We start from the raw sequence: 23,457 nt of genomic DNA, 5'->3' as shown, positions 1-23,457 counted from the left end.
AACTTACAAATTTTAACAAACTCCAAGCATTGATTATGTCAAGTCAAGTTTATTTCTATTGCGCTTTTCACAACAGACATTGTCTCAAAGCAACTTTACACGAAATTAACAGTGAAGGTGAATGGTGTGTATTTATCCCTGATGAGCTCCATGGAGACTGTGGTGAAGGAAAAACTCCCTTAGATGTTATGAGGAAGAAACCTTGAGAGGAACCAGACTCAAAAGCAGAACCTCATCCTCATTTGGTGACATCAAGAGTGTGATTATAGTCTTTAAACACTACAGAACACTGGAGAGTGAGAACTAACATGAGCACTGGAGTGTGTGATTATGACTGATGATCTTTATACAGTCTTCTACAGTCATTATGGTTATAAAACTAGGAGCTACTGAGCAACTCATAAAATATCTCAACATCTGAGATCATCACAGATTCAACACCAGCTTCTCCATGCCAGAGCCTTTAAACACTCAAGGAGGTCCAGGATGTGGCCCAGAAGTTGATTGACAGCATGTCAGGGTGAAATGCAGAGGTCTGGAAAAAGATGTGGCAACACTGCAAATATTCACTCTTCACATAAACCTAATATAATTCTTATTACTTGTGATTATACTTCTTTATACCCTAATAACATCGGGAGGGTTGCGTTAGGAAGGGCATCCAGCTTAAACACGTGCCAAATCAAACATGGATCCGCTGTGGAGAACCCTAACGGGAGAAGCTGAAAGAAAGATTACACCATAATAACTGATAAAAAGATCTAAAAACTCTGAAGCAGCAGACTTTGTGAAATTTCATAATTGTGAGAAACAAATTGTACACTTCTGCTGGCAGTGGGTGTGGAACAAACAGCCATCTAACCAGAGTTTATTGGAACATGGGTTGTTGATTGGCCTACGCCAGTCAGCATGATCTCATTCAGAGTTGAGGAATCACTTCCTTGTTGTTAATAAAGTCTGAGAGTTTATGATGGGATGTGATGGGGGGATGTGAAGAACGACAATGCTGGTTGATTTGTGGATGCAGAGTGTTGAGTACATTTCTACAATAGAGGGGAGAGAAACCTTGATGATCTTCTCAGACATCCTTACTCTCAACTGTAGGGTCCTACAATCCAAAACAGTGCATTCCCAAAGCAGCCATTAATGCAGCTGCTCAGGATGCTCTGGATGGTCATTCTGTAGAATGTTGTGAGGATGTGTGGTGGGAGAGGGTCCTTCCTCAGCTTTCTGAAGAAGTACAGACATGCTGTGCTTTTTATATTTTAGAGATGCTGTTAAAGGATTAGGTGGTGACACATTTTGCTGCTATCATGTAGAATAGAATAGAATAGAATAGAATAGAATAGAATAGAATACTCATGTGTGTTTAAGGTTTCAATTCATTTTCATTTCAATCGAATAGAGTAGAAAAGGAGACTGTTTGGTGATGAAACTTTACAGACGATGAGGAAATAAATTCTGAAATATAGAATATAAAAATGAGTGTTTACACTCGGTGAAAGATGCTGCACTTCACTGTGTATTACAGTAGTGTAGTAGACACTGCTCTTCTTAACAGAAGTTGGAAATGATCATGTACCTTCAGCTAATTTTCATCACAGAAGAAACAGCTGATGAAAAGTTTTCTGCTTTTCAGGAATGATGGAATGATTATTTATTAAAGCTGAAGATGTTTGATGATGTTCAGTGGAGTGCAGCTTTAGCAGCTCTGCAGCTGTTCTCAGATCAGTGTGTGTTTCTGACTCAGAGCACTTCCTCTACAGCTGAGGGAGGTTTTTGTACGGTGCTATAACACTGTGTGTACGGAGTGCTGCTACCCTGCTGACAGTAATAATCTCCTGCATCTTCAGACTGAACTCCAGAGATTTTTAGACTAAACTGTGTACCAGATCCACTGCCACTGAAACGATCTGGAATCCCAGACCATCGTTCATCTGCAGCTTTGATTAGGAGTTTAGGAGCTTTTCCAGGTTTCTGCAGGTACCAGGCGAGGGCATAGCCTACATTCTGACTGGTTGTACAGCTGAGAGTAACAGAGTCTCCTGGAGAAACAGTCTGAGATCCTGGAGACTGAGTCAGGACGATTTCCCCAAAGGACTCTAAAGAAAAGGATGCAGAGTTGAATAATGGAAACAAATGTAGTAATGAGTGTGAGAGTGATGTGATGATTTGTAGGAATAATAAAAGTAAAGAGAGTCTCACGGTGAGCGAGGAGTCCCAGTGTCCCCAGCAGTAGAATCAGTACCATCATCATTGTGCTGCGTGTCAGTGGCTCTGAAAGGACTGAACACACTCTGATCAGCACTACAGCTCTTAAAGTGTGTGCAGCAGTCACACACACACACATGTAAATACCACAACTGTGTGTGTGTGTGTGTGTGTGTGTGTGTGTGTGTGTGTGTGTGTGTGTGTGTGTGTGTGTGTGGTCACTGTAGTGTAACAGAGGTTTTTGTATGACGGTTTTATTAGAATGTATCACTGTGGCTCACTTTCGGTGGAGGAACCAAACTGATCATCAGTAAGTTTCTCTTTTGAAATTCTCACAAATTATTAAACTTTTTGTTTTTCATTTTAATGATTAAATTTGATAGTAAAACTGTGAGAATAAATCCAAATTGTTGTGATGTTGAAAGTCACCTTGATTTCAGCATCTAGTGATTTTCTTTGAGTATAAACACCAGAATGAAGCTGATTAAAGTTCTCATGGCTCCATGATGTAATGAAGAACTTGGAGATGTTCTCCTGCTGCTGGAACACATTTGTGCTGCTGCAGAGTTTCCAGTTTTGTCTCTACTGGAGTTCAGAACATTTACAGAATAAACTCACTGAGTGTTTGAGTGTTGGAATACAGTGGGACTATTGGGTGCAGTTACTGAATAGAACTGGGTGAAGACTAAATCAGATAGAAGATGGATTATGGTGTGGAGTTAAAGCTGATGGCTTCCACAAGTTCTCTTTGTTTCTTAGTGAAATTTAAACCAAATGGACTGATGTTTCTTCACTAAAGCTGCTCCTAACTTGTAGTTCCCCCATGTGTCTCTGTTCATTTAGAGTTAGGAACTGTATTCATGTCTATAGGTAGAGTTTATAGATGCTGCTGAAGGTCGTAGAAGTTTCCAGATGTTTCTACTGAACTGCAGTGATGTGAGAACAGTGTGGATCACTGCACTGATTACTGAACACACATTAATGGTTCCAGTCTGAACTCTGAATAAGCAGTAATGAGTAAATGTTCTCCTGCTGAGAAGTTCTACTGAACTGCAGTAATGTGAATAAGCAGTAATGAGTAAATGTTGTGTAACTGTGTGTAAATGTGTGTTTATTGTGTGTTTGTGGTCTCCAGCCGGTCCCACGGTGAAGCCCTCCGTGTCTCTGCTCCCTCCCTCCTCTCTGCAGCCGTCTGACAGATCGGCCTCGCTGCTCTGCCTGCTGTCTGCCTACTCTCCACAGGGGGCGCTGGTGAGCTGGACGGTGGACGGCTCAGAGGTGAAGGACGGGGTTCTGACCAGCCCAGAAGAACACAAGAAGGACGGTTACACACGCAGCAGCACCCTGACCCTCAGCAAAGAACTCTGGGAAAAGGGGGAGGAGTTTGTCTGTACCGTCTCCCATGGTGGTGTCCATCATCCGCTCACGTTCAGAAAGAGCCAGTGTTAAGACCAACAGCTCCAAGATAGAATTGAACACTGAGCTGCTCACACATCCATCTACAATCGAGTTTCAATTCTACACAATGCTGACATTTCTGTCTTTCCTCTCTTCACTGTCCTGTTGCTCTTCCTGTAGTTTTGCTCTGCTGAAATAAAGCTTCATTTTGGACATTGTGTGTTCTTTTATTCGAGTTAATAGTCATTATCAGTGTGATGAGAGAGTGTGTTTAGCTGGAGATTCAGTGCTGTGTGTTGTGCTTTACTGAGTTTGGCTGAAGGAAGTTGAACATCTGGTGAAAGTTCTGCTCTATTCTGGGAGAAACAGAATCACTCAGTCGTCTAGTTATGTAAACTGCTCTCAGTTTCTGACTCATTTCCTGATTAAACCTGACACATCTGACAATCTACACTGGTTTCTAGAATATATCTTTAGTTTAATTATCTATTTATCTCACAGTAATTTTAATCTATGGAACATTCAGCTACGAGTTTAAATCTTTTTTAACATCGCACCAACAAAACTACTTTAGCTTTAAAACTATAATAAACAGAATCTTATCAACAGGATTCTTTACACCCTGGTGTTTGGGCTTGAATTAAAATAGTGTGTTAAAATAATGCTACAAGTTGTTGTTGAAAATTAAGTACACAAACACTTGACTACTGACACTCATGAGAAAAGAACACAATAGCACAAAGATTTTGGACAAACGGTATTCAGATGAAAGAGCAAGAATTAGAGAAAAATTGTTTATTTTGGTATTGTATAAAATTGCTGATGTGGTAAAAATGGTTGATTACCCTTTGGTCCTTCAAGCTAAAACAAGAAAATCAAGTGACCCCAGAAACAATGTTCACATACCAACCATCTACACTCCTGCTGTATTTTTCAGCCAAGCAGCAGAATTTATACCAGTCATTCGTAATTGGAGGTGTAGTTTTCTCAAATTGGACTAATATAATCTACATTCATTTTATGACACTATATTTAAAATGTTCAGTGTAGAGACTGAGGTTAATGTATGGGATGAAACTGAACATGAAATAATTCACAAGCACTTCATATACACAGTCGATATTGTATCAATTTAAATTGCTATACATGTGGCACACGGATTTATAAAAAAAAAAACTTTTTTATTATCTCATTTATATATCTAAACAGTTGAGGGTTAGGGGCCTTGCTCAAGGACCAAACAGTTTGGTGGAACAGTTTGGTGGAAGTGGAATTTGAACTTATGACCATCTAATCAGAAACCAAGAGATAATCACTGAGCTACCACTTCCCACCACCAAAAATAATGTGGGCTTCATTAATAATTGGAGCATTTTTGAAGGCAAGGCTGGCCTGTTAGGGTGGGACGGTATCCATTCCACCCGGGAAGGTGCTGCTCTCATTTCTTGTAGTATAGGTCATAGTTTTAGAACAGCACTAGTTAACAAGTGACTGTCTAGAGCCAAGGCCAGGGAGCAGACAGACAGGCTAAACCAACCGTCTGCTAGCTGCACAGAGTCGTCACTCAGGATCCACCATATTGAGACTGTGTCTGTCCCCGAGCAAAACCAAAATATAGGAATTCTCAGAAAGTCTTTTTTAGTAACCTGATGAACATTAAATTAAATAGGACTGAACGCACAGCAGCACCTCTGATCTAAAGATAGGATTGCTAAATATTAGATCTCTCACGTCAAAAGCGCTTAATGTAAACTAAATTATTACCGACCAGGAGTTTAAAATAATGTGTTTGACAGAAACGTGGATTAAACTGAATGAATATGTAGCATTAAATGAAGCGAGTCCTCCTGGGTATAGTTACATACACCAACCCCGTCTAAATGGCAGAGGAGGCGGAGTCACAGCTATTTATAATAATAATCTAAACGTCACACAAAAAATTAAACACAAGTGTAAAACATTCTGAGTTCTTTACACCAGCATAAAATATTCAGTGTCCGAAAGTAGGTCCAGTCAGTCAATTCCACTAATTATTATTTATAGACCCCCAGGGGCCCGACTCTGATTTTCTCATAGAATTTGCAGATTTCATCACAAATTTAGCTGCTTCTTTACACAAAGCATTAATTGTTGGTGATTTTATTATTCATTTTGAATCAGAATGTTATAGGACCCACTCATAGTGGTGACACACTCTCGATTTGTTGTTAACATTTGGATTAAAAATAAAAAACGTAGTCATAATTCCACAGTCTGAAGTTATTTCAGACCATTATTTAAACTCGTTTAAAATTTGCCTCAGTCATTGCGTTTCTACCTCACCACGTTATCGTGTTAAGCGTACTTTCACGTCAGCTACAGCAGCGCGTTTTATTAATAATCTTCCAGAAATTACGATATTAGATAGATCTCCGTCTGACCCTGCAGAGCTCGACTGAGCCACTGAACACCTAGAATCAACATTACGTTACACTCTAGATGATGGAGCTCCTCTTAAGACCAAAATGATCAGGGAGAAAAAATGATCACAGTGGTATAATGATCATACACACACCTTAAAACAGACCACTCGAAAATTAGAACGGAAATGACGTCAAACAAAATGAACAGTATTTCAAATAGCATGGAAGGAGAATCTCCTAATTTATAGAAAATCTCTTAGTGCTGCTGATCAGCATATTTCTCCACCCTCATAGAAAATAACAAGCATAATCCTAGATTTTTATTCAGCACGGTAGCAAAATTAACAGGGAATAAAAGCACTGCACTCACATGCACACCATCATTAGGTACTAATGATTTCATGAACTTTTTTAATAATAAAATTGAAAACATCAGGCAAAAAATCCAGACGATTAATATAAATCCAAATTATTTTACAAGTAACCCTGTAGACAGCAGTGTCATTATAACAGACAATCAATTACAAAGTTTTACTCCTATTCATGAGAATGACTTCATTTCATTAATTTCCTCATCAAAATCATCAACCTGCATTCTCGATCCCTTGCCTACAAGTTTCTTTAAACAGATCATTCCAGAGGGAATTGAACCTGTTTTAAAAATAATAAAATCTTTCATTAGCACTGGTTTTGTACCAAAATCCTTCAAACTGGCAGTTATCCACCCCCTAATTAAGAAACCTGACCTTGACCCATGTCAGCTGTCCAACTACAGACCAATATCAAATCTCCCCTTCATAGCCAAAATTTTAGAAAAGGTTGTAGCACAGCAGTTCTGCTCACACCTACTTATGAATAACATTTTTTAAATGTATCAGTCAGGATTTCGGCCTCATCAAAGCACAGAGACGGCGCTAGTTAAGCTGGTAAATGACCTGTTATTGGCCTCTGATCAGGGTTTTGTCTCCTTACTTGTTTTGCTCGACCTAAGTGCCGCTTTTGACACCATTGATCACACTATACTACTTGCTGGACTGGAGAACGTTGTTGGAATAAAGGGAACAGCTCTCTCTTGGCTCAGGTCTTATTTGACTGATCGCTATCAGTTTGTTGATGTAAATGGTGAGTTCTCCACACTCTATGAGGTAAAGTTTGGTGTTCCTCAAGGATCTGTCTTAGGCCCACTGCTTTTCTTTTTATATCTGCTGCCTCTTGGAGAAATTATTCATAAACATGGTATTAGATTCCATTGCTATGCTGATGATACACAGCTATATATTTCAGCAAAGCCAGATGAGAGAGATCAGCTTAACAATGTTGAGAAGTGTGTAAAGGACATTAGACAGTGGATGCTTAATAACTTTCTTCTGATCATCTCAGATAAGACGGAAGTACTTTTACTAGGACCACATGCAGCTAGAAGTAAACTTTCCGATTACGTAGCATCTCTGGATGGTGTTTCTGTTTCAGCGTGTATGGCTGTTAAAGACCTTGGTGTGATTATTGACTCGAGTCTTTCCTTTGAGGCTCACGTGAATATTATTACCAGGATCTCCTTCTTTCACCTTAGAAATATTGCTAAAATTAGAAATATGATGTCGTTACAGGATGCAGAAAAACTAGTTCATGCTTTTGTAACATCTAGATTAGACTACTGTAACGCTTTACTGTCTGGGTGTTGGAGTAAGTGCAGAAATAAGCTTCAGTTAGTTCAGAATGCAGCAGCAAGAGTCCTCACTAGATCTAGGAAATATGACCACATCAGCCCTGTTTTAATCATCTACACTGCTCCCAATTACATCTCACACTGATTATAAAATACTACTACTGACGTATAAAACACTTAACGCTCTCACGCCGCAGTATCTGAGTGAACTTCTGTACCAGGATGATCCTCCACGCCTACTTAGATCAAAAGGTGCTGGCTATCTGTTGGTTCCTCAAATAATGAAGACTACAGCAGGGGGCAGATCTTTCTCTTATAAAGCCCCACAGTTATGGAAGAACATTCCAACCAGTGTTCGGGACAGTGTTCAAGTCGAGGTTGAAAACTTATTTATTTAGTCAAACCTTTTATCAGTAGATTTTTCTTAGGTAAAGGCTCAGATCTGGGGGGAGCATGGATATAGAGTGTTTCGTGAACTGGTATATTTGTACGCTGTCGTCCCCTCACATTCACACGTTCACTTGGGTTTGTTGACGGTGGTGTGGTGGGTCGTCTCTTATCCCAGAGATCCCTCATGTCTGTGTTTCCTTTTGCTTCTCCCTTTTAGTTATGCTGCCATAGCGAGTCTTGCTGGAGTGCAAACTGCACAGTGACATAAACTTTCATACACCAATAGGGACACCTACTAATCCATATCCTTCTCTTTCTTTCACCCTCTTCTCTCTCTCTCTCTCTCTCTCTCACTCTCTCTCTCTCTCTCTGTCTCGGTCGAGTTAAACATGCTCCTGAGGCTCCAGTGACCACTGTTCCTGCCCCTCTCCCCTCCGTGGATCTTCACACTTCTGTGCAGCTTGGGACAGTCTCTCATCAACACCTTGGGTGGTTCCATGTAATTCCGGAGTAGAACGGGTGCTTTGAGGATGGATTGGACTGTAGTTGGTGTCGGTGGTCTGCTGCACTGACTCGGGAGTGCAGTTCGCTTCTGATCATCATCACTGAACCCCGCAACATTGTATATCTGCTTCAAATGGACATTTGGTGTAACCCAAATGAGGATGGGTTCCCTCTTGAGTCTGGTTTCTCTCAAGGTTTCTTCCTTATGCCATCTCGGGGAGTTTTTCCTTGCCACAGTTGCTCATCAGGGACAAACATACTTACAAAGAACATATTTACGTTTAATCACCACATTATCTGTGTAAAGCTGCTTTGAGACAATGTTCATGTTAAAAGCGCTATACAATAAACATGAATTGAATTGAATTGAATTCTTGTTGTCATATTATTGGATATCCTTAAATGAAAAGTCAGTGGGGAACAACCAAACCCTCTGACTGACATGCATCACTCTCCACCCAGATGACATCATGACATCATTCCTCCAAGGTGAGCTTGACTTCCAATAGCTCCTGCTCACCAATAGCAAAGTTCCGCTCAGCATTACTAAGACGACAGAAAAAATATGCACATGGTGTAAGTGGTTGTCTTTGAACCCCCTCTAGGACAGAACAGCTCCAACTTCTTTGTTAACTTCTATGATGGACTGGTGGGATAAATAATGTAGTGTCAGGACATGAGCAGGCTGTAACAGATCACACTGGTTCTGGGTTGGAAGAATAAGTCAACAAGTGATGTTTCACCAGGCTTTATTTTTATTCTACACTCAGTCTTGCCTCAGCTCTTTTCATCCCTCATACTCACACACACACTTGCACTCCTGCATGTCTTCCCTTGATGCTGTCCCATCTAGGGGAGCTATAGCCCCACATGAACCAGACCTTGAGGTCTATCTGTATGCTCCTGGCAAAGATTGTGAAACCCAAGAAAAATGTACGGGATACATGAAATTCACACTTCTTGGCCTTGACGTACAGCTGGTTCTGGAGTAGAAACCAAAGCATGGATCGCACACGGTGATAATGTTCCTCTAGGTACATGAAGATGAAGTGATCCAACATATCCATAATAACATATTGACACATTGTTACCTAGAGCCTGGAACACTGCCTAGCAAAAGGGGTCAACAAGTGAGTTGAAAGGAATGTTGGGGAATGCATTCTATGCAGTGCTTCAAAATTCAGAGATCACTCCTCTTGGCAAGGCTGATCAGGGAATTGACGTGAGCTGGAAGTCCCCAGGTAGCAAGCTTGTCTTATATTTTGGCTAAGAATCCCGGGACAAAGGCGTCGTTCAACGCCATGGAGTTTCAACCACTATTGGTGCCAGCCATGCAAACATCTATGGCATAATCTGTGATTTACCAACCAGGATCAGGCCACGTCCCTTGGGGTAGTCAAGTCAAGTCAAGTCAAGTTTATTTCTATAGTGGTTTTCACAATGGACATTGTCTCAAAGCAGCTTTACAGAATTTAGGAATAAAGGTGAATGATGCGTGTTTATCCCTGATGTTGAAGTCTGTGGTGACTGTGACAAGGAACATCTTAAAGTTCCTTCCTCATAACATCTAATTGAGAGAAACCAGACTCAAAAGTGGAACCTCATCATCATTTGGGTGATATCAAGAGTGTGATTATAGTCTTTAAACTATACAGAAGAGTGTGGAGAGTGAGAACTAACGTGTGATTAAATAATTTTCTTTCTACAGTCTTACACATTCAGTTGAAGTTGTGGATCCAGGAGCTACTGAGCAACTCATAAAGTAGCTCAACATTTGTGATCATCACAGATCCAACACCAGCTTCTCCATGCCAGAGCCTTTGAACACTCAAAGAGGTCCAATGTCAAAACTCCACATGAAGTGGGATCCTTCTTTTAAGGTCCACAATCTTCATGAGGTGGGACACCACTAGAGCTGGAGCAACCTCCGGATGCCTCAGGATGGGTAGAGAGAGAGGCAGTGGAGAGGAATTAGCGTAGCTGCTGTTCATAATATTAACAAGCACAAGCTGATAATGTGCATGTGATCAGATGTTCTGGAGCACAAGGCTATGATATGTGATGTGTGTTATGTGTAGAATTTGATAAAAACATACGTCTTTAATCTGTACTTATACTGGAACACTGTCAGGAAGACTATTCCAAAGTGTAGGAGCTAAATGTGAGAATGTTCTACCACCTTTATTGGACTTTGCTATTCTAGGAACTACTAGAAGTCCAGAGTTTTGAGATCTCAGGGAGCGTGACGAATTGTAAAGTGTTTAAAGACTGGAGAGATACATGGAGATAAACCATTTAATGTTTTGTAGGTAAGAAGCAGTAGTTTGTAATGGACTTGAAACTTAACAGGTAGCCAGTGTAGGGATGAGAAGAGTGGGGTAATATGGTGATATTTTCTCGACCTTGTGAGAACTCTGGCTGCTGCATTCTGGACAAACTGTAGCTTGTTTATTAATGATGCAGAACCACCACCTCTGCATAAGATGTAGATAACATGTTTCTTAGCTTAGCAATATTTCTAAGGTGGAAGAAGCTGTTTCTGTAACATGGTTACAAAAGACATGTTGCTCTAAAATAACTCCCAGGTCTTTAACTGTTGAACTAGTGGTTACTGTATTGAACTTCTGTATACTGGTTTTTGGGCCGATGAGCAAAATCTCTGTCGTATCAGAATTTAATAGTAGAAAGTTATGAGTCATCCAGTCTTTTAATTCTTTGACACACTCAGTTATCCGAGTTAATTGAGTGTATCGTCTGATTTTGTTGAGATATTTAGCTGGGTATCATCAGCATAACAGTGGAAGCTAATTCCATGCCTTCTAATAATATTTCCTAAGGAAAGCATGTATATTGTGAAAAGCAGGGGTCCTCGAACTGAACCTTGTGGCACCCCATAATTTACTTGCATTAACCTGGACAGCTCACCATTTAAGTCTACAAAATGGTAACGATCAGACAGGTAGGATTTAAACCAGCTTAATGCCTGTCCCTGAATGCCGATGTAATTCTGTAAGCGAGGTGTAATTCTAGGAGGAGATCATGATCTATAGTGTTGAATGCAGCACTAAGGTCTAGTAAAACTATTAGAGAGATGTAGCCTTGGTCTGAAGCTTTCCAACAGTAACCTTGGAAACGGTGGTCCCAGCTCTTTTCAGGTCATTGACCAGCTCCTCCCGTGTAGTTCTGGGCTGATTTCTCACCTTCCTTAGGATCATTGAGACCCCACGAGGTGAGATCTTGCATGGAGCCCCAGTCGTCATGGTTTGAAATCATGCATGGCACGGAAGGTTCCCCTGCTTAAACCAGCACATGTCCAGGCACGTCTTAAGTTTGCCAATGACCATTTGGATGATCCAGAGGAGTCATGGGAGAAAGTCATGTGGTCAGAGGAGACCAAAATAGAACTTTTGGGTCATAATTCCACTAAACGTGTTTGGAGGAAGAAGAATGATGAGTACCATCCCAAGTTCTCCCACTTAGAAATCATGGAGGGTCTGAAATTGTCATCGTAGGTGCATCCCTAGTACCATCCCTAGTACCATCCCTACTGTGAAGCATGGGGGTGGTAGCATCATGCTTTGGGGGTGTTTTTCTGCACATGGGACAGGGCGACTGCACTGTATTAAGAAGAGGATGAGACCGGGGCCACGTATTGCGAGATTTTGGGGAACAACCTCCTTCCGTCAGTTAGAGCATTGAAGATGGGTCGAGGCTGGGTCTTCCAACATGACAATGACCCGAAGCACATAGCCAGGATACCCAAGGAGTGGCTCTGTAAGAAGCATATCAAGGTTCTGACGTGGCCTAGCCAGTCTCCAGACCTAAACCCAACAGTCAGAAACCTGACTGATCTAGAGAAGATCTGTGTGGAGGAGTGGGCCAAAATCCCTCCTGTAGTGTGTGCAAACCTGGTGAAAAACTACAGGAAACGTTTGACCTCTGTAATTGCAAACAAAGGCTCCTGTACCAAATATTAACATTGACTTTCTCAGGTGTTCAAATACTTATTTGCAGCTGCATCATACAAATAAATAGTTAAAAATCATATATTGTGATTTCTGGATTTTTTTTTTTAGATTATGTCTCTCACAGTGGACATGCACCTACGATGACAATTTCAGACCCTCCATGATTTCTAAGTGGGAGAACTTGCAAAATAGCAGCGTGTTCAAATACTTATTTTTCTCACTGTATATGGTTTTTTTTTCGTTTTTTTTTTCGGGTGAGTGTAAACGTGGACGTTTACTTTAGAAGGGGGGGACGCATGTAAAAGACTTTATGGGTGTAATTGTGTGTGATAGCTCAAGAGGGGGCTGTGTTTATTTTATAGTTTTTTTTTTAATCTCGGGACTTGCCGACTTGCCGTGAGCAAGGGAGATATTATCGCACCTTCGCACAGTGATACTGTTCTTGTCATGAAGCACAATAAAAAGTCAGACTGGTCGTTTCACAGATTCCTGCTTCCGTTTCCATTATTTTCTTAGTGAAATGTATTTTAGGCGAACTTGGCCCTTTTCAAAATGCTCGGTTACAATAATACACGACTCAAAACATAACCCTTCGCTCGTAACTACGGAAAAAAAAACACAGCAAACTTAAAGCCCATGCACAGAGGGATGCACACACACACACACACACACACACACACACACACAAACACACACACACACAGAAAACAAGCACCATGAATTAAGCTGGCGACATAAGGCTGGGAAGGTGTCATCAATAGGAATAAAAAGAAAAAATACAAAAAAACAAAACAAAGCCCCGGCCAACGGGACTCGTACACAAACAATTCAAACAATACACGTACTGCCACCATGCAGCACACTCCTGACACCGGCCAATCAGGGGACCAAATAAAAACAACACGGGAGAAACAGCAATTGACTTAAATCTTAAACAGAAAAACTAAAATCAACAATACATCATATATTCTATTCAGACACTAAACATTTTCTTAAACACAATTACCAACTGCCCCATTTCATTTTATTAACCACATTTACCTTCATCAGCTAACAAGAATAGCAACCAATCAGCATTTCAGCCTTCATCCACATCTAAAACATTACAAAAAAACACTAAACATTTAAAACTATGGTTACCAACTGCACACACTTTTATTTAATTAAAATATTAAGTAATTTACCTCTATTGGCAGATAGCAGATATAACAATCAGTTGACGTTAAAGCATTTATCCAGATCTGAATCAAAAAACATTCCCAAAGAGAAATACAAATAAAACCTTTCATGCCACGTCGTATTTCACAAAGGCGGAGTTGGAGGTTTTAATGCACGCTTATGAGGAGTTTAAGCCAATAATATTAAAAAGAAGCCATACAGCTGCATCGGCTAAAGAAAGAGAGTTCGCTTGGCAAAAAATAACAGACAGAGTAAATGCGTGAGTGTATTAAATTACAAATCTGGTATTGGCTCCCGTTTTATTATAATGCAAAATAATGAAGTATGACTTATTCATCCTTTTGAACATGTTATATCACTATGAAAGCGTTTACTTTTCCTGCCATTTATTTCTTTAGTTTAAAATAATAATGTATATTTCTTATTTATTAAGGTGTAATCCTTCTGGAGCCACAAGAACTTTAAGCCAAGTCAAAATGAAACACAAAAACATTCTGCAAAAAGGTCATATTTGATTACACAATGACTAAACTATTATTATAACAGGATTTAGTATATTCATTCTGTCATGTAGCTAATAGAAAGAAGACTGAAGCCCGTCTAACTGGCGGAGGGCCCACCACCACCTCCCCTCACCCCATCTAAGGAGCTGGCTCTGTCCCTTAATAAAGGGCGACCAGTGGTTGCTGGCATTCCAGGGGGCAGTTCCTCACACACACCATGCACCACAAGTGATGGTGTAAGTTTACCTCTATGATTTGTTTTCATTTTTTGTCCTAATAAATTACTATCTCTGTCACTTAAAGGCTTTTTGAACAAGATTAATTTTAATGTAGGTTTATTTTATTTACCTGCATATGATGCAGAGGTGGCAAAAGTACACACATCCTTTACTTAAGTAGAAGTACAGATACTCATGTTTTAAAATACTCGGGTAAAAGTTGAGGTACTGATTATACCTTTTTACTTAAGTGAAAGGAAAGAAGTCTTGGCTCTGACATGTACTTAAGGAAAAAGTAGTTATTACTTCTACCCGTTTTAGCTGTTAACTGGACCTCACATCATATTAATATTTAATATGTCTGATTCTTATCTTCGTAAAGAGTGAGGGTCAGGACTTTATACACCAGCGGATTGAAAAAGACGTGCAGTAACAGGAAATCTGTTGTTCGGCTGAAATCAGCGCGCAGTGAAAATAAAAAATATATTTCACCAAATCAATGAATTAAAACTAAAGTAAGAGCCGGTTTTGAAAATGTAAGAAGTAAAAAGTACAGATATTTGTGTAAAAATGTAATGAGTAAAAGTAAAAAGTTGTAAAAAACTAATACCAGAAAAATCTACTTAAGTACAGTAACGAAGTATTTGTACTCCGTTACTTCCCTCCTCTGATATGATGTAGATGCTACTGTGATCTTAGTCTGACATCTTACTCTTTTCATGTATTATTTTCTTTGATAATATTGAGAATTGAATGGGTTGTGTGTTCTTATAGATACTGATGGACGGATTGTATTATTGGACCCTCCAGAAAGAACACAGTCTGTCACAGTTGTAAGTGATTTGTTGTCAGGTACCTTTAGTTGCTTTTAGGTTGTTTTTTTGCCAGATAATGTATACTTGAATATTTCTCCTGTAGGATGAAGATGACGATGAAGAGACCACATCTGCTGTGACAGAAGTGGACAATGCTGGTAGATCCACTGAGGTATGATGCATACCATTATAATTTATGGCTTCTTTTTGCATTAGAGTAACAAACTGTCATTGTCCTTTTACAGTACATGTACCCACAGATGAGGGTCCTTCAACCTCAGCACACAATCTAAGCAGGGTAAGAATTTGTGTCCAGGTGTCCATATTTGAATTTTATTGTCTGACCAAACAATCTCATTCATTACATTTTTTCCACCTTCCTAGTTGCCAGCAAAGGAGCTGTATAAGGTCCATCTTCGAAAACAAATAAGAAAAAGTGACATGGAGATGGACCTTATACAGCTTCAAATGGAAGAGAAAAGACTCCTTGAAAGCAGCACTTGAAATTGAATTACTGGAGCATCACCTTAAGGTGAGAACTTGTCTGAATATTAGTCTGTTGCATGTTAAAAGTGGTGTGTGTGTGTGTGTGTGTGTGTATGTGTAAAGCAATATAAAAAAAACATTTTATTGAATTTTACTTTCATTGTTTTTCAGGAAATAAACTGCCGGCCAGACCAGTGCAAAAAAAATTTATAAATGTAATTTCGACAGATCCTGTCTCTCAAAAGTCTTCCATCTCTGTTGGCCTCTAAAATCTGTAGGTGTTCCTGTGGGCCATCTTCCTCAATACAAGGAGGGTGGCTCTCTCCTCTTATAGTGGCAATATTGTGAAGCACAACACAAGCCACTATAATGTCGCATGCCCTCTCTGGACTAACCCGGAGCCCACGCAGACACTGAAACCGAGATTTGAGGATCCCTATAGTCATCTCCACCTTGGCCGTGTTCGGCTGTGAGCCAGGTTAAACCATGTCTGTGGTCCAGGCTCAGGTTCAGGGTAGGGTGTCATTAAATAGGGCAGACAAGGGTATCCTCTGTCCCCCAGCAAGTAACCATTGTACTGTCCTGTAATGATTGAAGTGTACAACACAAATATAGTAAAAAGGAAAAACAAATCAATTGTATAAAGCAAAACATAACCTGCTGAAATGTCTGGCATAATGATGACTCGCGGAAAATTCTGGCATCATGCACAGATCCTGGCCATTTTGCCTCGACATTGGTAATGATTTGGGTTGCCTCACATATTACCTAGTTAGTGGGCTTGAAGGCTGAGGCTGAACGGCATAAGAACCAGCACAATTAAGTCGTCTGAGTACCTGCTGACCTGGCTGACTTCCGGTGACGTAGCTTCCTGTGTTTGACTTGTTTGCCGCGAGTTCCGTGTTTGTATTTATTTGTTTGTGTTTTTCTCTTTTAATAATCCTAAATTGTTTTTTTTCTTCCGGACTTGTGCCTGTAGTCAGTTAACTCGACTATCACTAGTGTTGACTATATTCATTGCCTCTCACTTTATCATATCTCTGTATCTTAAATCTGTGCGTGATAAAAAGCACTATGCCGGCTGTGTGTCTGACTTTAAGCACAGGTGAGGACTCGTTCGAGTTGCAAACGGTGGCGTTGGAGATGGAGGCTTTGGAAAAACAGATTCGCGAGCTGCATGCCGGCTGCAAGAGTGGAAAGCGGCGCTGGAAACATCCCGGGAACTTAACTCCGCGTGTTTCTCTGCCCAGCCCCAGCGCACCTACAACTCCGGCACCGGTGCAACACGGACCCTGGATGCGGCAGTGGCGGAAGAGACAAGCCAAGTCCTGGTCGAGGACGTCTCCCCCTCCACCACTACGGGCCTTCGAGAACTCGACCAAGAACCGATTCGCCCCTCTCCGCGAGACGGAACGTGACACTGTGATTCTCTGAGATTCCATCGTCCGGCATGTCCGCGCTACCGGAGCTAAAGGTAAGGTGCACACTCGCCGTTTTCCTGGTGCTCGTGTTCTCGATGTCGCTGCGCAGGTACCTGCGATCCTGAACGAGAACTTCGGAGCGGTTGTTCTCCATGCTGGAGCTATTGCTGTTTTTATTTTTAGATTATTTATTTTTGTGTATTGTCCTGCACTGTCCTGTGTTGTCTTGCACTGTCTTGTGTTGTCCTGCACTGTTTGCACCAGTTGCACACATGCACTTTATGTGGCGAGGATCTTAGTTCTTGGCCCTGTGTTCTTCTGTTCTGTGACTGTTGTGTTATGTAGCACCTGGAACGTTGTTTTATTTCACTGTGTACTGCATCAGCTATATATGGTTGAAATGACAATAAAAGCTTCTTGACTTGTCTTGACTTGAAGCGAACGACACCAGGCTGAGGCAAACGGAGATCTTAAAGAGGGACTTCAGGATCCTGGTGGAGACGGTACGCAGCACATCACCCACAACGAGGATCATAGTGTCAGGACCTCTTCCCACTTACCAGCGAGGGGCTGAGAAGTTTAGTAGACTTTTATCACTAAATGAATGGTTACAGTCATGGTGTCGAGAGCACAAACTTCTCTTTATTAATTACTGGAACTGTTTCTGGGAGCGTCCTAGGTTTTCCCGCCCTGATGGCCTGCACCCCAGCAGAGTTGGAGCAGCAGTGATATCAGATAACATCTTTAGGATACTTTACACCATCTGACTGGTAAGACATCAGGAAATCTTCAACTATGAGAACACGCATACAACAGACCAAATAGTTACAAGTTCACACACAGCCCAGTTTATAGAAACCATATCTATTCCTCGTGTAGTAAAACCAAGAATTAAATACACAAGATGCAGAAATGAAAGTGCCACTATAAAGGGTAAGAACTGTTTATGTGCCAGACATACTGTACGAACGGCTCTACACACAGTTGCCTTTCCCATATGCTCTGAATCGCCCACACGGTTTGTCACATTTGCGATATGCGGTTTTAAAAGACGTGTTAAATAAACTAACAAATCTCTTGAAAAACCATAACGCTCTTTCAAATATTCATTAGGGTATGCAAACACATCAATACACGGTCTTATAACCCTCTCCCGACGAAAAATACCTCGTATAATTTGTGCTTCTACGTCCACAGGATCCTCATCAAAAGGGCACGCCATGCTCACCAACCTTCTGAAACAAAGTTACACTGAAACATAACCTGCTCCCGAGCAGGTTATCTTCAGAGAGTTAGTTGCTATGGTTACATACATACCCAGAAAGTTACCTCCTTTTTTGGGACATAACCTGCTTTCTGGAATACCCCCCTGGCCTACCTCCTTTGGGGCGTATTCAAACACAACAAAACAAAGCAGCATTATATCCCATGTGCTTTTAAAACAAGGCCCACATTTCAAGGCCACTTGCCCAGTGCCTGCTTAAAAAGACTTGGAATAATTAGCCAACCACACCCCTACTGGAAGGCGCTTGCCTGGCTACATTCGGTTCGACTTCCTGTGACGTAGCTTCCTGTGTTTGACTTGTTTGCTGCAAATTCTGTGTTTGTATTTCTCTCTGCTTTTTCAAACAAACTTTACTATCTATCTATCCTTTTTTTTTCCTCTTTTAATAATCCTAAATTGTTTTTGTCTTTCTGACTTGTGTCTATAGTTAGTTAACTCGACTATCGCTAGTGTTAACTATATTCATTGCCTCTCACTCATATCTCTGTATCTTAACTCTGTTCGTGATTATCAGCACTATGCCAGTTATGTGTCTGCCTTTGAGCACAGGTGAGGACTCGTTCGAGTTGCAAACGGTGGAGTTGGAGATGGAGGCTTTGGAGAAACAGGAAACATCCCGGGCGGACGCGCACTCGTCCCAGGTAAATTTCCGGGTTGAACCTAACGCTCCCAGCACCTCAACTCCGCATGCTTCTCTGCCCAGGCCCAGCGCACCTACAACACGGCCCACCCAGGTATTGTTCACTCCGGCACCGGTGCACCACAGACCCTGGATGCTGCAGCAGCAGAAGACATGAGCCAGTCTCCCCCGCCACCACCGCCACCACCACCACCGCAGCACATTGCCCACAACGAGGATCATAGTGTCAGGACCTCTCCCCACCTACCAGCGAGGGGCTGAGAAGTTTAGTAGACTCCTTGCACTAAATGAATGGTTACAGTCATGGTGTCGAGAGCACAAACCTCTCTATTAATAACTGGAACTGTTTCTGGGAGCGTCCGAGGTTCTTCCGCCCTGATGGCCTGCACCCCAGCAGAGTTGGAGCAGCAGTGCTATCAGACAACATCTTTAGGATACTTTACACCATCTGACTGGTAAGACATCAGGCAATTTACGACTATGAGAACACGCATACAACTGATCAAATAGTTAAAAGTTCACACACAGCCCAGTTTATAGAAACCGTATCTATTCCTCATGTAGTAAAACCAAGAATTAAATACACAAGATCCAGAAATAATCTTATTGCAGTTAAAACTGAAAAATACCAGATAAACAATCACAACGAAGTTCTAAAGTTTGGTCTTTTAAACATCAGATCACTTGCACCCAAAGCACTGATTGTAAATGAGATGATCACAGAGAATAATCTCTCAGCACTCTGTCTCACTGAGACCTGGATTAAACCAGGTGATTATATGGGTCTAAACGAGTCGACCGTCGTCGTGGGGGGGGGGGGGGTGTAGGAACCATTTATAGTGCCTCTCTTAATGTTAGTCGGAGATTAGGATTCAGCTTTAAATCATTTTAAATCAAGTGCTCGTTCCTAAAGTTGTACTTTCAGACATGCATTGAAAACTCGCTCTGGTCACCGTGTACAGACCCCCAGGGCCCTACGCTGATTTTCTTTAAGAGTTTGCTTGTTTTCTCTCAGACCTCTTGATCAATTTTGATAAAGTGCTGCTTGTAGGAGATTTTACTATTCATGTAGATGATGTAAACGATGCTCTAGGATTATCATTTGTCGATTTACTAAACTCTTTTGGGGTTAAACAAAAACGTCACCAGACCAACTCACCGTTTTAACCACATTAGACCTAATAATTTCCCACGGAGCAGACGTCACTGATATAGATATTTTACCTCAGAGTGATGACATCACTGACCATTACCTCATACTGTACACACTACCGGTAGAGCAGATTAGCCGTGTTGCACCACGTTATCGACTTGGTAGGACTATTATTCCAACCACTAAGGACAGATTCATAAATAACCTGCCTGATTTATCTCAATTTCACCCTAAACCCATAACTGATAATAATCTTGATGAAATCACTAACAACATAAACCTTATCCTCACTAGCACATTAGACACCATTACCAACATCCGGTTAAAAAAGGTTCGAGAACAAGCACCTGCACCTTGGTATAATAGTCATACGCATGCCCTCAAGAGAACAACACGTAATCTGGAGAGAAAATGGAGGAAAACTAAATTGGAGGTATTTAGAATTGCGTATAAAGACAGTATGCTTAGCTACAGACAGGCGCTAAAAGCTGCTAGAGCTGAACACCTGAGCAAACTCATAGAAAATAACAAAAACAATCCCAGGTTCCTTTTCAGTACAGTCGCTAAATTAACAACAAATCAGGGATCTGAAAAATGTGTTCCATCACAGTTTAGTAGTGAAGACTTTATGAATTTCTTTACTGAAAAAATAGATAACATTAGAAAAACAATTGTGGCGGTCCAACCTCCGACAGCATCTCCTGACACAATCTCACCTACAACTACACATCTACACTGTTTTACATGTACAGGACAGGAAGAGCTGGATGATTTTATCACCAAAGCTAAATCAACAACATGTCAGATAGATTCCATTCCAACTCATCTATTAAATGAAGTGGTACATACAGCTGGTGAGCCTCTTCTCAATATTATTAACTCCTCACTATCGTTAGGTCATGTCCCCAAATCCCTCAAGTTAGCAGTTATTAAGCCCCTCATTAAAAAACCTAATCTGGATCCAAACACAGAAACTGCCCTGGTTAAAATCACTAATGACTTGTTTTTAGCTTCAGACCAAGGCTTCATCTTGCTGTTGGTTTTACTAGATCTTAGTGCTGCATTCGACACCAAAGATCATGATCTCCTCCTAGATCGCTTACAGAATTACATCGGCATTCAGGGACAGGCATTAGGCTGGTTTAAATCCTACCTGTCCAATCGTTACCACTTTGTAGATTTAAATGGAAAGCTATCCAGGCTAATGCTAGTAAAATATGGCGTGCCACAAGGTTCAGTTCTAGGACCCCTGCTTTTCACAATATACATGCTTCCCTTAGGAAATATTATTAGAAGGCATGGAATTAGCTTCCATTGTTATGCTGATGATACTCAGCTATATATCTCATCTAAACCAGGCGATACAGCTCAATTAGCTCGCATAACTGAGTGTGTTGAAGAAATAAGAGATTGGATGACCCATAACTTTCTACTATTAAATTCTGATAAGACGGAGATTTTGCTCATTTGCCCAAAAACCAGTACACAGAAGCTCCAGCATCTCAGCCTGCATTTAGACGGATGTTTTGTAACCACTAGTTCAACAGTAAAAGACCTGGGAGTTATTTTAGAGCAACTTGACTTTCAGAAATCATATCAACCAAGTTACAAAAACAGCCTTCTTTCACCTTAGAAATATTTGAGAAAAATTTTATCTATATCTGATGCAGAGAAGCTCGTCCATGCGTTTATGACCTCTAGAATAGACTACTGTAATGCATTACTAGGTGGATGTCCTGCATCATTAATAAACAAGCTTCAGTTTGTCCAGAATGCAGCAGCAAGAGTTCTTACAAGGTCAAGAAAATATGATCATATAACCCCAATCTTATCGTCCCTACACTGGCTTCCTATTAAGTTTCAAATCCACTACAAACTACTGCTTCTTACCTACAAAACACTAAATGGTTTGGCTCCCATGTATCTCTCCAGTCTACTAACACGCTACAATCTGTCACACTCCTTCAGATCTCAAAACTCTGCTATTCTAGGAACTACTAGAAGCCCAAAGTCCACTAAAGGTGGTAGATCATTTTCACATTTAGCTCCTAAACTCTGGAATAGTCTTCCTGACAGTGTTCGGGGCTCAGATACACTCTCCCAGTTTAAGTGCAGATTAAAGACGTATGTTTTTAGCGAGTTCTACACATAACACACATCACATCACAACCTTGTGCTCCAGAACATCTGATCACATCACATTATCAACTTGTGCTGTTAATATCATGAACAGCAGCTACGCTAATTCCTCTCCACTGCTTCTCTTTCTCTGCCCATCCCGAGACACCCTGAGGTTGCTCCAGCTCCAGTCACGTCCCACCTCATGAAGATTATGGACTTTAAAGAAGTAGATGCCAAACTCGCAAACATCCTGAACCATCTAGAGACATACCAGTGCCAATTGGATCCCACTACATGTGTGGAGTTTGACATTGGACCTCCTGGAGTGTTTAAAGGCTCTGGCATGGAGAAGCTGATGCTTATAATCTTATACTCCAGTACTCATGTTAGTTCTCACTCTCCAGTGTTCTATATTGCTGAAAGATTTATGATGAAACTCTTGATGTCACCAAAATGAGGATGGGTTCCCCTTTTGAGTCTGGTTCCTCTCAAGGTTTCTTCCTCATATCATCTAAGGGAGTTTTTCCTTGCCACTGTCGCCACGGCTGCTCATCAGGGATAAACACACACCTTCACCTTCACTGTTGTTTTCTGTAAAGCTGCTTTGAGACAATGTCTGTTGTGAAAAGCGCAATAGAAATAAACTTGACTTGACTTGACAATTAATGCCAAATATTCCTCCAGATGTTTCTTTTTTATAACATTTACTTGACAGCCTTTTGTTGCCCTGTCCCAACTTTTTAGAGACATATTACAACAACACATTTTAAATTACTTTAGAACTTAATGTTTTCCTCATTATATTGTGATTAAAATAGGGTTTTAAAATGATGCACCCCACACCATGCATCCCAATATATACTCCTGCAACATTCATCCATCATTTAGTGTCATTGTCATTTATTCATTTAAACTTTTTAGCAAAGACTCAATAATCAGAACATTATTGTCCTTCAGTTTTAAAACATGTTTTTCATATTAAAACAGTAGAATGTCCCCAATTTTTATCCCAGACATTAATTTGTTGTGGAACATTGAAAAGGATCTATAAAGGTGAAGAATTATGGATCAGACTGGGGAAGATAACTGTACTTGAA

The 23,457-nt window shown here is 40.8% G+C and overlaps 2 protein-coding genes and 2 long non-coding RNA genes across 5 annotated transcripts in view; 3 read left to right on the top strand and 1 right to left on the bottom strand.

The window, feature by feature from the left end:
- The window catches only part of LOC310728883 (immunoglobulin kappa light chain-like), a 134,681-nt gene extending 130,859 nt beyond the window's left edge, over positions 1–3,822 (top strand). The window contains exons 3-4 of the mRNA XM_083546746.1: positions 2,487–2,521; positions 3,347–3,822. Of these exons, the coding sequence (XP_083402872.1) occupies positions 2,487–2,521; positions 3,347–3,660 (349 nt within the window). The 3' untranslated portion in view covers positions 3,661–3,822. The remainder of the gene's footprint in view (positions 1–2,486; positions 2,522–3,346) is intronic.
- LOC310728894 lies at positions 434–2,474 on the bottom strand. Of its 2 annotated transcripts, XR_014534366.1 has the most exons (5): positions 2,206–2,474; positions 1,583–2,102; positions 1,066–1,230; positions 625–709; positions 434–535 (listed from the first exon to the last, which is right to left on the bottom strand). It is a non-coding gene; the product is annotated as an uncharacterized lncRNA (long non-coding RNA). The 2 variants fall into 2 exon arrangements; XR_014534367.1 differs by lacking the exons at positions 434–535; positions 625–709 and having other exon boundaries at positions 763–1,230; positions 2,206–2,469.
- Positions 3,823–13,864: 10,042 nt separating the features above from the next.
- LOC310729312 lies at positions 13,865–14,403 on the top strand. The gene is made up of 3 exons (XR_014534550.1): positions 13,865–13,977; positions 14,152–14,222; positions 14,293–14,403. It is a non-coding gene; the product is annotated as an uncharacterized lncRNA (long non-coding RNA).
- A 2,193-nt stretch (positions 14,404–16,596) lies between these two features.
- LOC310729324 (uncharacterized protein) overlaps positions 16,597–23,457 on the top strand; it is a gene marked incomplete at its 3' end in the record, with an annotated part of 114,896 nt that continues 108,035 nt past the window's right edge. The window contains exon 1 of the mRNA XM_083547437.1: positions 16,597–16,660. The remainder of the gene's footprint in view (positions 16,661–23,457) is intronic.

Source organism: Silurus aristotelis (assembly GCF_946808225.1).
Source record: "Silurus aristotelis genome assembly, chromosome: 7".
Taxonomy (NCBI): domain Eukaryota; kingdom Metazoa; phylum Chordata; class Actinopteri; order Siluriformes; family Siluridae; genus Silurus; species Silurus aristotelis.
Note: the sequence above shows the minus strand (reverse complement) of the source record. Positions and strands in the feature narration are given on the sequence as shown.